Source organism: Meles meles, chromosome 11 (genome assembly GCF_922984935.1).
Source record: "Meles meles chromosome 11, mMelMel3.1 paternal haplotype, whole genome shotgun sequence".
Taxonomy (NCBI): Eukaryota; Metazoa; Chordata; class Mammalia; order Carnivora; family Mustelidae; genus Meles; species Meles meles.
The window spans coordinates 89091729-89107719 of NC_060076.1; the positions used below are offsets into that span (position 1 = coordinate 89091729).

Here is a 15991-nt window from a genome sequence, read left to right on the forward strand (position 1 = left end):
CAAGCTCTAGCTCGATATGTATGTGTAGAACCTACATGTTTAGCCTCAGATCTGTTTAAGAAAATGGTTAGCTGACAAAGACACTCTATTATGAGTATTGGTGGTTTACCTACAGCCTGCTGTGAGCTGTCCTGCCTCAGGCTTCAAGTCTGAAACTCACTATTTACTAGAAAAACGTGGCAGGAGAAAAGTTCTGAACGGGGACTTAGAGCAGCCAGGAAAAAAAAAAAAAAAGAGAGAGAGAGAGAAAGAAAGAAAAAAAAGAGAAGCCAACCATACCAACAATAGGTGTAATATTTTGCGATGCCATCTGGTGGATATTACTCAGTCATATTCGTGTTCCCATTTCCTTCCTTCCTCCCTCTGTCTCTTTGTCTCAAATGCCTTGCCTTCCTACAGGAGAAATTGTTTGCGGTCAGCATTGACTTCGAAGCTCGGGACTGAATAACAAAGCCTCTTATAAAAGGCAAAGTGTTATCTTTCTGTTAGAAATAAGGCAGCCTTCCCTTCCCTGGACCCACTCCAGCCGGAACCCCTCATGGAAATTCACTTATGATTTCTTTGCCATGTGATTCATAATAGGAGGATGCTGTGGAAATACGTCCGGTGCCAGAATGTCCAAAGGAACATCTGGGCAACAGAATACTGGTCAAGGTGCTGACCCTGAAGTAAGTCTCAGCAAACATACTAACCGCTGCACGGAGCTGATCTTGCCTTTTCCATACAAGCTGTGTCTGTAGGGACAGAGCTTGAATGGGGAGGGCCGTCCTGCGCCCTTGTAACCGTGTGCGGCTGTGACATGATGGGAGGGGCAGCGTTTGGAGTCAGCTAGACCCAGATTCTAATTCTCCCAAGCCTTGAACGGGCCCCTCCTGTGTCACAGGGAAGGCACACCCTGAAGGGAGTCATGCAAGGGGACTGAGAGAAACAGAAGGAGCAGGGAAAGCTGGGCAGGGAAAAAAACCTGAGAAGGAGTGAATGGCGTACTCGAGTCCGCTCTGACTAATTCATGAGAGCCGATGGGGCGTTTCTCTTCCCAGCTCTGTGTCTTCTCGGTGGTCCCTCACTTGAAATTGGCCATGGTAGGATATTTGCAACATAGAAATGAGAAAATGCTACAAATTAGAGCTCCCCCACCCCACACTTGTTTGTTGACTATTGAAACAGCGTTAAATGCTACTTAAACCCAGTCTCCGGCCGGGGACCCCAGAGGACCAGAGAGCAGCGTGGTCCAGCAAACCGTTTTAAGGGAGTCCCCACTGCTAGCAAGGGCCAGTTTTTGCCATCTAAGGACGCAGGCCCATTGTGGCCAGCTGTCTATTCTGTTTTTGTTTCTGCTTTTTCAAAAGAAGCAGGAAATTCAGATTTTTCTGCATGATTTCCTGACTTCTTACATACCTTCTCATTTCCTTTTTAAATGCCATCTGGATTCACCTGTGGGCCAACTGTTTGCCACATCTACTTTACAGCAGTTATCTCTCATTTTTTTTTCTGATGGTTTACTTTTAGAGTAGGAGAAAGTCCTCTATCCTCTGTCTACGGGTATTCATTTGATAGGTGCAGGTCAAAATATCATATACATTATCGAATACACATAAATGAGACGTTGAGATGTATGAACTAAATAAATCAAAATAATCCAGCACACAAACAGATTGTTGCATATCCAGTCGGAGGCGTTTGCATGCCTCTTTTGCAGACATCTACTTTGGAGAATTCTTCCGACTTCGAAAATATTCAGTTGTAAAATGCTCTATCTAGGCAACAGTACATAAGCATATTATATTTTCATATCCCATTAGGAGGGTCATTCATCTGCTGAAGTCACTTCATGGACCCCTCAAACAGCACCTGGTTTGCAATTAAGGCACCTGGATTCTGGATTCAAGGCAGTATTTCAACCCTGGGAGCTTCTCTGGGTGTTTTAGCTCTTAGGGATCAATGACGTTGTTCCACCAGGTGGTCTTAAAGTTCCTACCTGCCCTAAACTTCTGTGATTCTAATGAATAGTTCCCCCCCCCCATCCTCTCCTGAGAACACCAGCAGGCAGAGCTGCTCACCCAATCGTGGGGGCTCCCTTGATGTGGTAACCCCTCCCCCCAGCCAGCTCTACCAGCAGAGGGAGGGGAGTGAGGGCCTTTTGTCTTACACAGGGAGATGAGCAGCTCATAAGACAGCTCTCTGGCAAGTCTGGGCTACAAAAGGCATCCTCTAGTCCTTGCAGGCCAACCCGGAAGTGGGAGTCTGCTGGCCCTTGAACAGGGGGACGGAGTGGAAGTGACCGCTGGTCTCCTCTGTGTTGCTCAGGAAGTCCCCCTATTGTCCGAGGCACTCAGCCACCCCCACAGGATACACATCAGGCCCCTCATAGGTGCAGTAACTATGCTCTTCCAGGTTGGAGGAATTCTCCCTTCTGATGTCACTTTGCCACCGAGCCTTCCAGATCCTTCCAATAAATAAAGAGCAGCAGTTCTCACAGGTGGGAAAACATGGCCACTAAGACAGACACGTATTATTAAAACAAAACAAAAAAACAACAACAAATAGAGCCATTTGGATTTCTCTTAATGAAAATTGTCCATTTTCTGGCAATGTTTTTCCCCATTGTCAAAGCAGGAGTCAGGTAGAATTGAGGTGTTTTCCCAGTGCACTTGGCCCACGCAAGTGTCTTAAACAGTATCCGTATCAACATACACCTGTAAGAGGAGAGATGGACCAAAGAGACTGTCCCAGTTATAACTACTCCAAATAAACCGAATTAAAAAAAAAAAAAGCAAGTTCTTATAAGTAAACCTACAGTGTCAAAATTATGAATAGTAAAAATGTAATGGTCATGTTAAAAATCCCATTTTCCCCATTGACATGGACATGCAGAATTCAGTCTTGACCAGTACAGATTTTATCAGCTTGGGAATTTTTCAGAATCTGTTGAGACCTCTAACTGTCACTGTTTTGCTTTCGAGAAACATGTTAAGCCTCAAGCAAGTAGAAAGAATCAGGCTGGTGTGGAATCTGCAAATGTTTGTAGCACCTGGAAAAAAAAGAGGATGGCAACAAAGTATTTTTCTCTTTTGCATTTAATGTGCAAAAATCTTTAATAAAAGATTTAATGCTATCCTACATAAAGTAAGCTCAGCTCAGAGGAGTCTCCTTGCTGGTGAAACTGAGTGCATCATTAAGTTTACTCAGGTAGATTGATTGATTGATTTACATTTTATTTATTTGTTTGAGAGAGAAAACAAGCAGGGGGAACAGACGGAGGGAGGGAGAGAGAGAGAGAAGCCGACTTCCGGCTGAGCAGGAAGCCTGATGCAGGCTCCCCAGGACCTGGAGATCATGACCTGAGCTGCCCAGGTGCCCCGCCCCCTGCCCCAGGAGCGTGTCTTAAATGCAGATTTTGGGAGACCTTGCACCGTCCTTTCCTCCAAGAGATTCTGGTTCACTGGACCTCAAGGGGGACAAAGAAACCTACATTTTGATAAACTCCTCATTTGCCTCAAAATTTAAGTTTCTGGGGACTACCGTTGGAGATATACCTGTAGGAAAAAAAAAACCCTCAGGTTCTGTGATCAGAAAAGGCTGGGCTCTTTTTAGGGGCGCCTGGATGGCGCAGTTGGTTGAGCGTCCGATTCTTGGTTTGGGCTCAGTTCATGATCTCGAAGTCATGAGATCGAGCCCCGTAATGGACTCTGGGCTAAGCATGGTGTCTGCTTGAGTTTCTCTCTCCCTCTGCCTCTCCCACTCATTCTCTCTCTCAAATAAATAAATCAATCTTTTTTTTTTTTTAAAGATTTTTATTTATTTATTTGACAGGCAGAGATCACAAGTAGGCAGAGAGGTGGACAGAGAGAGAGAGAGAGGAAGGGAAGCAGGCTCCCTGCTGAGCAGAGAGCCTGATGTGGGGCTCGATCCCAGGACCCTAGGATCATGACCTGAGCCGAAGGCAGAGGCTTTAACCCACTGAGCCACCCAGGCGCCCCTAAATAAATCAATCTTAAAAAAAAAAAAATAAGTCTTCTTTTTAGACAAGGTTATCCAGCAATAAGGCCATCCTCTCACACATGCCTTGAAACAAAATTTGGCCTAATTTCCATGGCTTCTGACATAATGATGGTCCAGGACCTGGTTCCTGGTGCGCTCAGCTAGCAGGATCCTAAATCACGGGTTGTTAGCCTGAGAAGCTTGGAACGTGTTCATCTGTGTTTCATGTGTCTTCCGTAACATGTGGAAGGATTATGCTCTGGGTACTCAGTCTCCTCAAACCCACCATTTCAAGGGGAATGGGCAGTTAGGGCTGACATGTTTCTAGCTCTCACTGGGTCCCCACAGCTCAGTATTTATCGGCACTGCTCTGCTCCTTGCCCCAGCAACTCAGCAGCTCCCTGGCAGAGATATTAGGAAAGACCAGACATTCACCCACACGAGTGGTCCCACTATAAATTTATGCAAAAGCAGCAGGACTTTATTTAACTCTCTGAAATGCCTTGTCCCTTAGAATTGAATAGGGATTCTTACCCTGGTAGTAAAGGGTTAGGTACTAGGAACAAAACCTTTGACTAAGACAGAGGCTTTACCATTAGAAAACACAGCACCTAAATGGTAAGTAGGGCCATACTGGATCCCACTGTGGCACCATTCTCCCCTCTGTCCCTTGCATTGCCCCCAACAAGTACTTTTTAGGAGAAGGTGCCATCCAGCCCAGTCTCTAATGACTAGGCATTTTCCACCAACCTCCCATCTTTCTCCACTAATATCCCAGTATGAGTCTCATCTGTGTGGAGTTATCCAAATATTTTGGGGGAATGATGTACGTTTTTAACCAGTTTATAGAGCTCAGCACTTTCAGCAAATTCAAAATCATCTAAGTTAAAATGCTATTTTTTTCTTTCTCTGACAGGTTTGAGATTGAAATTGAGCCTCTGTTTGCCAGCATTGCCCTCTACGATGTTAAAGAAAGGAAAAAGGTAAGGAAACAAAGAACACCCCATCCTGGGGGGCACACTTATTGCTCATGATTTGGGGGGTTCATGTTTTTCAGGTCTCACTTCTTTGCAGTAAAAACACATCAGATTTGAAAGTAGATGATCTTTGACACATCTGGTCCTACTGCCCTGGCAGTTTTTGCAGGATTGATCTGGCAATGTTAGTCATTTATGTTCTTCGAAGAATCTTAAAGGGAAAGCCTGCTGGTGGTCGTGGCCTGTTTAGGATCGAGAGGCCAAAGAAATAGCAACATATGGGATGACACATAAACAAGGCAATTTAAATACATTTTTTTAAAAGATTTTATTTATTTATTTGACAGAGAGATCACAAGTAGGCAGAGAGGCAGGCAGAGAGAGAGAGAGAGAGGAGGAAGCAGGCTCCCTGCGGAGCAGAGAGCCTGATGCGGGGCTCGATCCCAGGACCCTGAGATCATGACCTGAGCCGAAGGCAGCGGCTTAATCCACTGAGCCACCCAGGCGCCCCTTAAATACATTTTTGACAAGCTCAGATATATATGTAATGTCACCTCTGTTTGGGAGTTTTTGCACTGTGAGATAATCTCGTCATGGATGGTGAGGACCATGAGGTGAAGACCTCACTGAATGTGATGTCCTTTTAATGAAAAAGATTTTGAGTACCTCAGCCTCTTCTCCAGGAGTGTTTTACTGTTTAGTCACTTTGTGAACCCCATAGGAGGACAAAACAACACAGCCACAAAGGACACTCTTGCCCTTTGACCTGTAACCTCTCTGTATTTAAGGAAGTGTGTATCTCTTGGATAAATGTTCTTAACAGCTGAGATTTACATCAGCTAGGGTAGGTTTACTGCTAAAACTGCTAACTCCTAAATTGCAGAGTGTAAGGTGGTAATTGTCCCGCCTGAGCGGGTGTCAGAGATCCCCTGGAGGACTTGTGACGTCCCAGATGCTGGGCTCCCCTCGGAGTGTCGGACTCCAGAGGTCCAGGGGGAGCCTGAGAATCTGCATTTCTAACAGCTTCTCTGGTGATGCTGAAGCTGCTGGTCAGGGGACCACATTTGGAGAACTTCTGGTTTAAAAAAGAAGTTTCTGTCTTGGTTTCTGAGCAATCCAGGGTGGTGTGGGGTGGGGTGCTAGCTCAGCAGAGGTCTGCTGCTCTGTCGTTCTAGAACCCCTGCTGGCAGAGCTCCACCATCTTCGTAGGCACCCTCCCTAAGCCACTCTCGTCCCTGCCCCTGTACCTCCCCCAGAAAGGGAAAAGATGGATAGGGGAGGGCTAGAAGTGTTTCATTTGTTGGTTTGTTGACGCGCAGGGAGCATACACGCTTACACTAGTTTTGAGTATACGACGCAGGGATTTGACAGTTCTATACGTTCGACAACACTCACCCCCTTACCTGTCGTTACCAGCTGGGTGACACAGCCCCCGTGCTCACAGCTCATTGGACAGAGCCTAGTCACATGCTCACTCCACCTGCAAAGGATGCTGGTAAATGTAGTTTCTGTCGAGCAGCCAGTTCTCAGCTACAACACTTAGCATGAAAGGGAGACCCAACTACCCAGCGGCTCTTAACGAACAACGGCACTGGTGAGCCCGGCAGCATGGGGCCTGTCCTGCTCTTGCTCAGAATCTCGAATGGGGCCTCACCACCTGCGACTTGAGAAACGCTCTTGAACTTCCATGCCCGGCTTCCTTCCCGGGTTAGCCGGTGAGAGTCAAGCTAGTGTCCTCGCTGTGAGCTGCCCTCGCTCGTGGCTCTGCGCACTCTGAGACCTTTCTCAGGTTTCTCGGTGCTGTGCTCTCTCCCCTGTGAACCGTCACCCTCCAGCTCTGCCCATCTGTCCCTATCCAGGGACCCTCCGTGTCCCGTGCCTCCTGACCACCGTCCCCCCCCACCGGATATGATCTCCCACCCTCCGGAGCTTCCCCGTGCTCTTCTGACAAGTGCGGTCCCTTATTTCTTGCTCCTACTAGTTAGTGGCACAATTGCCTTTTTCCTCATTCTTGACTGTAAACTGACTGGGGGGGGAGGAGGCGCGGAGCAGAGACAATTTCTTGCTCTCCTTTGCCGCAGTGCCCAGCACATCATTAGTATTCAGGAAATATGGATGGGATAATAAACATGCAAATGTTTTGAGGAACATCTCTCAAACAGCTCCAAGACATCTAGCAATTGCGACAAAATGCGTATCAGATTTTTCCACCACCCCTGGCCAGAAAGACCCTTATTCTTTCGGCAACATTTCTTCGTGGGTTCCTTACCCTTTAAACACACGTAGACCAGGAGAACAGCAGGGGTGACTTCTTTTTTGCCTTGCTCCTTGTTTACAGATCTCAGAAAATTTTCACTGTGACCTGAACTCTGACCAGTTCAAAGGCTTCCTGCGTGCTCACACGCCCTCCGTGGCTCCCTCAAGTCAGGCGAGATCTGCGGTCTTCTCGGTCACCTACCCATCCTCCGACATCTACCTGGTAGTCAAGGTAATTGAACACAGGCTGGCTTGCACATTCTGCATTTGGAAGCTCTCCTCGTTGCCTTATTCCCAGAGTTTGTTTGGTGTGGAAGAGAGGTCAGAACGGGTCCACGTGTTCTCCGAGAGAGTCACTTTGTTCACGTTGTTTCATGTTCAACTGGCCCCTTTTCCTTTCCAAGCAAATCCTATATCCCAACTTAGCACAACTCTGGGTTTGGGAGGCATACACTCTTGGTTTTGAATCCCCGCTTTGAAACTTTGTAGCTATAAGACTTTGGGTGATTATCTAACCTTGCCGAGACTTCGTTGCCTTATGTGTAAAGTGGAGGTTATAATACTGGCCTCCGTGGGCAGTTGTGATCGCGGAAGAAAGCCGGGCGCATTACAGGCTTTATTCCTCCCACCCTCTGCGGCCACGTTCTGGGAGGCTACTGTGGAGGAAATCTTGGAGAGAGTTCCCTAATACTGTTCATGTTCTTCTAGACACCTGTAGAGAAATGTTCCCAAGTCCAGGCTCTGACAATTTAAGGCGTGGCCTGTGGTTTCCAAATTTCACTCTCCCTTTGTATCACCGTGTCACAGACTATGACTACATGTGGTACAACTCAAAATTTGTGGGACAATTCCAAGTAGAAGACTTTGTATTCTCGGCTGTACTCTTTGCTGATGTAAGAAAACCAGAGGCTTTCTCTGCACACCAGAATGACTGGTTAGAGGTTAACAATGAACATTTGGTATTTTACTTAGCTTTAGCCAAATATTTAATTTTATTGACTGTTTACCCCCAAATTATAAATAATAATAATAATAATAATAATAATAATAATTTAGGATTTTTATTTCACATCCACGCAGAGTTCCAGGCTTGGAACATTTTCTAGTTAGCACAGTGTTTTACTTCCAGGATCCCAATGATTACCCCATGATCCCGAGAGAGCAACCTAGAGATTCCAAGAAATTAAATGACTTACTGATGTCTAATCTCAACAAAGGCTAATGGGACTAACGCCCCTTGTTTTTCTCTTCAACCTCCAAGTAAAGCTACATTTCCTTGGAACAGAGGGTTGGCAAATTTCCGATCTCTCCTTTCTTTCTCCCAAACATGGTGGTCACATTTCTGGCTGGTCAGATCCTTCACCTGAACCCAAATGGAAGAAGATACTCGACAGGCTGGTGTTCATTCATATTTCCAGCCAGTTAGCCAAGTGAAAAGCTGCCCCATTCCATGCCTTTCAGTTTCTTTCCATGTCTGTTAAATCCAGAGAAGCGGCCCTAATAGGAAACACAAGCGAGACAATTACAGATAATTTATTCTGTTCATTTATTCATTTTGTGGAAGGTTTTGGTCCCCAACCTGACTTTAACAGAGGCTATATCTCTTTTTTACATTGTAAGCAATAACAAAGAAAATGAGCTTTTCACTTCTTACATATGTCTCGTGGGTTCTGTTTTATAAAATAACTTTTATTGCATTTTTTATTGTAGGCATAATGCATGTTTATGGTTTAAAAATAGGAAATCACATAAGCATTAGGAAGAAGATAAAAATAGCACATAATCTCACCATGCAAAGATAACTACTGTTAACATTTGTTGTGTGCCTACTATCATCCTTCAGCTCAGCCTTTATGATTTTTTCTTTTTTTTTACAAAACTGTGTAGTACTCTTCATGCTAATTTTTCCACCCTAATTTTTTAATAAAAATTAGACAGCATGAGCATCTTTCCCTGTCATCAAGTACTGTGACAAAACCTCATTTTGACGGTTGCATTGATGCCATTATATGGGTATAATTCATGAGTTTTGTTTTAATATTATTTTTGTCGGTAGATTGAAAAAGTCCTTCAGCAGGGAGAGATTGGAGACTGTGCCGAACCGTACATGGTTATCAAAGAAGGTGATGGTGGAAAGGTATGACACTTCGGCTGTTACTAAATGGTGATCTCTTAGAATAAGCAGCTATTTGGGGGAAGTTCCACAAAATAGTTAAGTCCATAATATGTCCCCATATGAGACACTGATAAATTGTGTCTTAAAAAAGAAGAAAGCGGAGCTGGTCATGGATAACTTTGTAAAGAAATAAATTCTTGAATTCAGCAAATGACACTTGCACCAGTGTGTAAAAAGAACTTGGCTAGGACAAAAGCCACATCCTGCCGTCTCGGTTCCAAGGCCCTGACCCAGGTTGGGAAGGCCACATAGACCTCACGAAACTAAATGGTGTCAGAGCTCTGCTGGGCTTTCTCAACAGTCCCAGCCCATTTCCAAACATCTTTTTTGGTGTGGTTATTTGGAAATGGGCTGAGACTTCTGTACGTGATAAATTCACTGGGGCAGGATAGGTACTGAGCCTGTGAAGAGGACATCTTTTCTCCGCACCCATTTGCAAAGGTTTCCAACGTGACTCTTCAAACATGGCCTTTCTGGAAGAAGGCTTGGCTAATCAGCATCCTGCTCCAGACTCATAAATTTCAAATACAATTTCTTGAACCCAAGGCATTTATTTTTTAAAAACTAGCTTCTCTTTTGAACTCAGAAAGAACACCTTGGACATGTTACCAACCTAATAAGGACATGGTTAACCATTATTGATTTTTCTAGAGTTTCCCAAGGCAACTTTTGAAAAAAAAAAGTTTCATTCCAGAATTTTGTTGTGAAGATCCAAGTCTTAGAGCTAGCCCCTATAAAAGCGCTTGTTGGTTAGCTGGGATAATGAGACTTGGACTTTTTTTTTTTAAGCTGAAGGTATATTTAATAATTGAATGTTGACTTTCTTTGAACTCATCGATTTCTGATCTGTATTCTCTTGTCAGCGAGAATCCTAGCCTGAGTCATATCATTCTCCTGCCCATTCACTCTTTTTAGTTAGTAGGGTAGGGACTTTGGAAATGGCTGTCATATCCATGGCAGAGACCTTTGACTTGGTGCTGGTGCCATATTGTTCGTTTCTGCTTGTGTCTTTCCACTTTCCTCTAGAGTAAAGAAAAGATTGAAAAACTAAAACTTCAAGCTGAAGCCTTCTGCCAGCGTTTGGGGAAATACCGGATGCCTTTTGCCTGGGCTCCCATAAGCTTAACAAGTTTCTTCAATGTCTCCACCCTGGACAGGGAGGTAACCGATGTGGAGTCCATGGTTGGTAAGATTTTTCAACTGCAGTGGGAAGGGGGGCGGTCCCCAGTGCACTGACTCTGAGGTCAGGGGCTTAGGAATGGGGGCTCAGAGTGCAGTAAGGTGTGGAGAGTAGGAACAAAGAAGGTAAATAGGAAGAAACACTGTTATGACTGACTTACAAATGCTTGATTGGATGGTGATCCCCAAAACAATTACCATGAACATTTGTGGAACTTAAATATACTCTTACAGTAAGACTTTTGGTTGGAATTTTCTGGGCGCTTTGACACTATAAAAAGTTAATTTTCAGTAGCTGCCTTCCTTTCAAAGTAAAAATTTTGAAATAACAAAGTACAGTAACTATCTATAGTGGCTTAAAGCCACCATGGTTGGCTCTTACAGGCTTCAAAAAACAAAACTCAGGTGTCTCAGCAAAATTTCCAGTCCCTTCAAAAAAAAATTTTTTTTTTTTGCCTAGTGTAATGAAAAAGTAGATGCCAAAAGAACATTTCTGTTACTATTCCAACTTATTTAATGTGTTTCTCCTTTTCATCACCTCTCCCTGGATCTGAGTCATTAACTTCCCGAACAGTTTGGGTATGGAAGTGTCCAGGAGGCTTCAGAGCTCTCGAGCTGACCCACCCAGCCTGCGGTGGAGTGTCTTTGTACTCAGCAAATATGTGAGGCTGTTCGCTTTCCTCTTGTGTTCCCACGCCCTGCCTTTTCCCAAATGCCGCCCTTAATGGGGGACCGGAGGGAAAGGTATTTTATCATTGCTGCGACTCCTCTGGAATTATTGCTGTGAATTACCAGTCAGAACTGCTGGGTTATTTCTGATTTACCAACAACAAACCTCATTCAAGTGCATCCTGACCTTCAGACCACAATAAGTGGGTTTTTTTTTTTTTTCATGCCAACTTCTGTGTAGACCCAGGTAGCCTCATTTGAAAAGAATTATGCACAGACTTTAGAGGGGACCATGAACTGGGTAATTTAGCCATAGGGTAATGTCCAGGTCATGGATAAATTAACCTGACTCTAGAGGCTGCTTCTTAAGAAGCAACCAGAAAATGCAGTGTTTAATCCTGGGGCCGTATGGCAAGTTTAGGCAGACAGTGGAAGCAAGAAGTTCCTATTCAGGGGCACCTGGGTGGCTCAGTCAGCTAAGCATCTCCCTTCCGCTCATGTCATGTTCCCAGGGTCTTGGGATCGAGCCCCACATCGGGCTCCTAGCTCAGCAGGGAGTCTGTTTCTCCCTCTCCCCCTACCCCTCTGCCTGCTCTCTCTCTCTCTCTCTCTCTCTCTCTTAAATAAATAAATAAAATCTTAAAAACAAAAATAAAAACTTCCCATTCAGCATCCCAGCAAGAATTAAGGGTAAGAAAATATTCATAGAGTGGGCTTGGCGACATTAGAGTTCGAAGCAATTTGACCATTCACAGTGGAGCCCCTTCATTTTGCCGAATAAAAGCAACAAGGTGCCCACCTCAATCCCAAAAGGGGATAACAGGTAACTAAGCAGAATATCAAGGTCCCAGCCCCGGTATGGGTGTGACTCAGGGTTCTAATCCCTATTGGACAGGTCAGCCAAGGAACCCCTTTCTGCTGCCTGGTGCCCACAGGGAGAGCAGAAGAATGCTCAGATTCAGAACACACATGAGCTGATCCTGGCACCTTTGGGTCACAGTCCCAAGTGCCTTCAGGGGCATTTGACTTCAGGCCTCTCCCAGTGGGATGCAAATGTGAAAATAAAACAAAAGCAAACAGTGCCGGCTCAACAAAGCTTCTCGGCAGACCCAGTTCTGGCTGCAGTGCTGGGCCCTGCTGGGGGGCCTGCCCTGAGCTCCATGTGGGAGGGGACTGCAGTGGTGCTTGGCTTCTCCGGTCTGGTCAGAGGAAGATGAGGGGCTCCCACAGGGGGACTGAGGAAGGCGAGGCCAGTGGAGGGAAATTTTCATCCAAAACAAGGATGGCCACTTGCCATGTTCTCATTTCATGACTTTAAACTTCTCTTTTACGTACACTGAAATGCAGAAAACATTGGTGTCAACTCTACTTCAGTAATACATTTTTTAAAACCGGTCTTTAAATGATAAAGGTCATGCCTTGCTGTGTTTTCACACAGAAAGGCATGTTTTCGAATGACAGTTGTCTTCCTTACAGGGAGAGGCTCCGTGGGTGAGCGGAGGACTCTGTCCCAGACTAGAAGGCTTTCTGAAAGAGCCCTCTCCCTGGAGGAAAATGGGGTCGGACCCAACTACAAGACCACCACCATGACCATCAACAGCTTTTTCAAGCAGGTATCTCTTCCCGTTCCATTGGGTCTGGAAACTTCTCCCCTGAGTGGCATGGGTGTTGGAGCCCAGAGGGGAAGTATATGCAATGATTAAGGGAGCAAGTTAGTTAACCTCATCAATCCTCAGTGTCGTGATCTGCAAAACAGGAACAGCGGTGCTTGCTCTGTGGGGCAGGTGGGAGTGTTAGATGGCCTGAGGTGTGTAAAGCTCTTCTCAGAGAGCCTGGGCTGTAGCAAGGGCTAAATGAGCGTTGGCTCATTTCATTGACAGAAGGTTTTGTTCCCACTAAGGCAAAGCCTCCTCTTTGAACAATCATAATCAAGTTCATAATCAAATCAGCTCATTTATTGGGCTATTAAGAGCATCTGGCCGAAACATCCCTTTCCCCTTGGTCTTGGGCTTTCCCAGCCCGACTGTGGTCCTTCTCACCCCTACTCCGTCTGTAGGCTTTCCACATTCCTGCCACATTTCTTTCCTCATAGAGGGTGACCATCACGGATCTTTCTCTTTATTAGTTCAATAGATAATCAAGGTTATTGAAAAATCAGAGAACTTCCGAGAGTGACCACATTCATAGAGACAGAAAGTGGACTGACGGGTGCCAGGGGCAAGAGGAAGAGGGGAATTGGGGAGTTGCTGTTTAATAGATACGGATCTTCGGTCTTGGGAGGCGGAAGAGTTCCAGAGATCGGTCATACAACACCATGCATGCACTTGGCCCTCATCACTGTGCGTTCGGAAAGGGATACTAAGTTCTGTTCACATTAGGTCTATTTTACTACAAACACATTTGACTTAGACCTGGTTTGACTCTGACTTGGAAGAGTTTCCAAAGCTCAAGCAGTCTTCACGAAGCAGTTCAGGGGCCTCCCAACAACCCCAAATGCAAAAGGGATGCGGGGGTGGGAGGTGTTGTGGCATGCCCACAGAAGTAGCGTGGGACTGAAGAGTTTCTCTTCGGGATCTAGCCCTTTCTCTTGTATTACCTTGTGAGGACGGGGAACAAAAGAACTTAACTGACTTTTCTTAACTGTACTTGGGAATAAGACATCCTACCTACTTATGTACCTTAGCTACCTAGCTACCTACCTCCCTGGGCTATTGGATTAGAGCTCTCGCCCTTGAATCCTTGGCAGAGTACCTGGCCCATATAGATGCCTGGAGAGTAGTGTTTATGCTTAGCCTTCTTGTTCGAGACAAATCTGAAGAAAAGGAGGATAGGAAAAATATGGAAGGATGGTTTCTCTTTCTTTAAATGTTTGAAGAAGGAAGTAATCTTATTCTGCATTGTCTCAGAGGGTAAAACAAGCATTAGTGGATTTAAGTTACAGGGGAAGAAACTTTTGGCCTAGATTTGTACAGGTCAAGCAGGCTTCCTTAGAATGTAGTAGACGGATTTTTGTTGAGAAGGATTTTTGTTGAGACAGTAAGTTGGGAGTGGTACAGAGGAATGTATTTTCCTTGTACAAAGTGTCTCTTTTTTGTTATACTTATCTTTCATTCAGTCATCTCATGTAATTGCATTGTGGTCAGTCTCTTGTTTCTTGTCCCTGCAACGTCCCTAGAAGCAAGTTTTAATTGTCTGGCTTAGCCTGTGACAGACCAAATGGACAAATCAACCCATAGAGTAGTAGCATTTATCAGACACTCAGACCCAGAAGCACTCTGCTGAATGCTTTTGGTTAAGTACCCTTGTGTGTTCCTCTAAGTAGTCTCTTGAGGTGGGGTCTATTACCATCCTGTTTTGCAAACAAACAAAGAAGCATAGGGAATGAAAGGTGGGATACAGAAGATCTACATAACATAACTGATGAGGCCTATCAAGTTGCTGCCCTGAAATCCCAGTCCTGAAAAGAATGGGTGCTCCTTCTTTTCAAGTGTCCATGGAGCAGTCTTTATTTTTATTTTATTTTATTTTATTTTACTTTATTTTGCTATATATTATATTATATTATATTATATTATATTATATTATATTATATTTAATTGCTTTCCTCACAACAAGTGTACTACTTAATCCCCGTCAACCATTTCCCCCATTCCCCCACCCACTTCCCCTCCGGTAGCCATCGTTTGTTTTCTATAGTCAAGAGTCTGTTCCTTGGTTTGCCTCTTTTCTTCCCCTTGTATTTATTTGTCTTGTTTCTGAAATTCCACATACAAGTGAAATCATAGGGTCTTTGTCTTTCTCTGACTGACTGACTTTGCTTAGCAGGATATTCTCTGGCTCCATCCACATCACTGCAAATGAAGATTTCATTCTTTTTTATGGCTGAGTAGTATTCCACTGTGTGTATATATACCCATATTCTTTATCCGTTCATCTTTTGCTAGACACTTGAACCGCTTCCCTAATTTAGATGCTGTAAATTATGCTGTTAATAAGCGTAGGAGTACATGTATCCCTTTAAATTAGTTTTTATATCCTTCGGGTAAATACCCAGTAGTTCAATTACTGGTTCATAGGGAAGTTCTGTTTTTAACTTATTTGAGGAGACATCATAGTCTTTTTCTCAGTGGCTGCACCAGTTTGCATTCCCACCCACAATGCACGAGGGTTCCTTTTTTTCCACATCCTGGCCAACATTTTCTTTCTTGTGTTTTTGATTTTAGACATTCTGACCAGTGTGAGATGATACCTCATTGCGGTTTTGATTTGCATTTCCCTGAAGATGAGTGATGTTGAGCATCTTTTCATGTGCCCATTGGCCATCTGGTTGTCTTCTTTGGAAAAACGTCTCTTCCTGTCTTCTGCCCATTTTTTAATTAGACTCTTTGTTTTTTGGGTATTGAATTTTATAAGTTCTTTATCCTGGATACTAACCCTTTATCAGATGTGTCATTTGCAAAGAGCTCCCATTCAGTATAGACTGTCTTTTAGTTTTGTTGATGGTTCCCTTCACTGTGCAGAAGCTTTTCATTTTGATGTGGTCCCGATAGCGGGCTTTTGTTCCCCTTGCCTCAAGAGCATATCTAGAAAGATGTTGCTATAGCTGATGTCAGTGAAATTACTGCCTGTGCATTCTTCAAAGATTTTTATGGTTTCAAGTCTCAAATTTAGGTCTTTAATCCATTTTGAGTTTATTTTTGTGTGTGTGGTGTAAGGGAATGGTCCAGTTTCATTCTGCATGTGGCTGTCCAAT

The 15991-nt window shown here is 44.4% G+C and overlaps 1 protein-coding gene across 2 annotated transcripts in view; it reads left to right on the top strand.

The window, feature by feature from the left end:
- DOCK8 (dedicator of cytokinesis 8) overlaps positions 1 to 15991 on the top strand; it is a 210029-nt gene that overhangs the window by 87418 nt on the left and 106620 nt on the right. For both annotated transcript variants that reach the window (XM_046021705.1, XM_046021706.1), the window contains 6 exons: positions 583 to 668; positions 4898 to 4964; positions 7297 to 7446; positions 9271 to 9351; positions 10417 to 10576; positions 12715 to 12851. In XM_046021705.1, coding sequence (XP_045877661.1) covers positions 583 to 668; positions 4898 to 4964; positions 7297 to 7446; positions 9271 to 9351; positions 10417 to 10576; positions 12715 to 12851 — 681 coding nt within the window. The remainder of the gene's footprint in view (positions 1 to 582; positions 669 to 4897; positions 4965 to 7296; positions 7447 to 9270; positions 9352 to 10416; positions 10577 to 12714; positions 12852 to 15991) is intronic.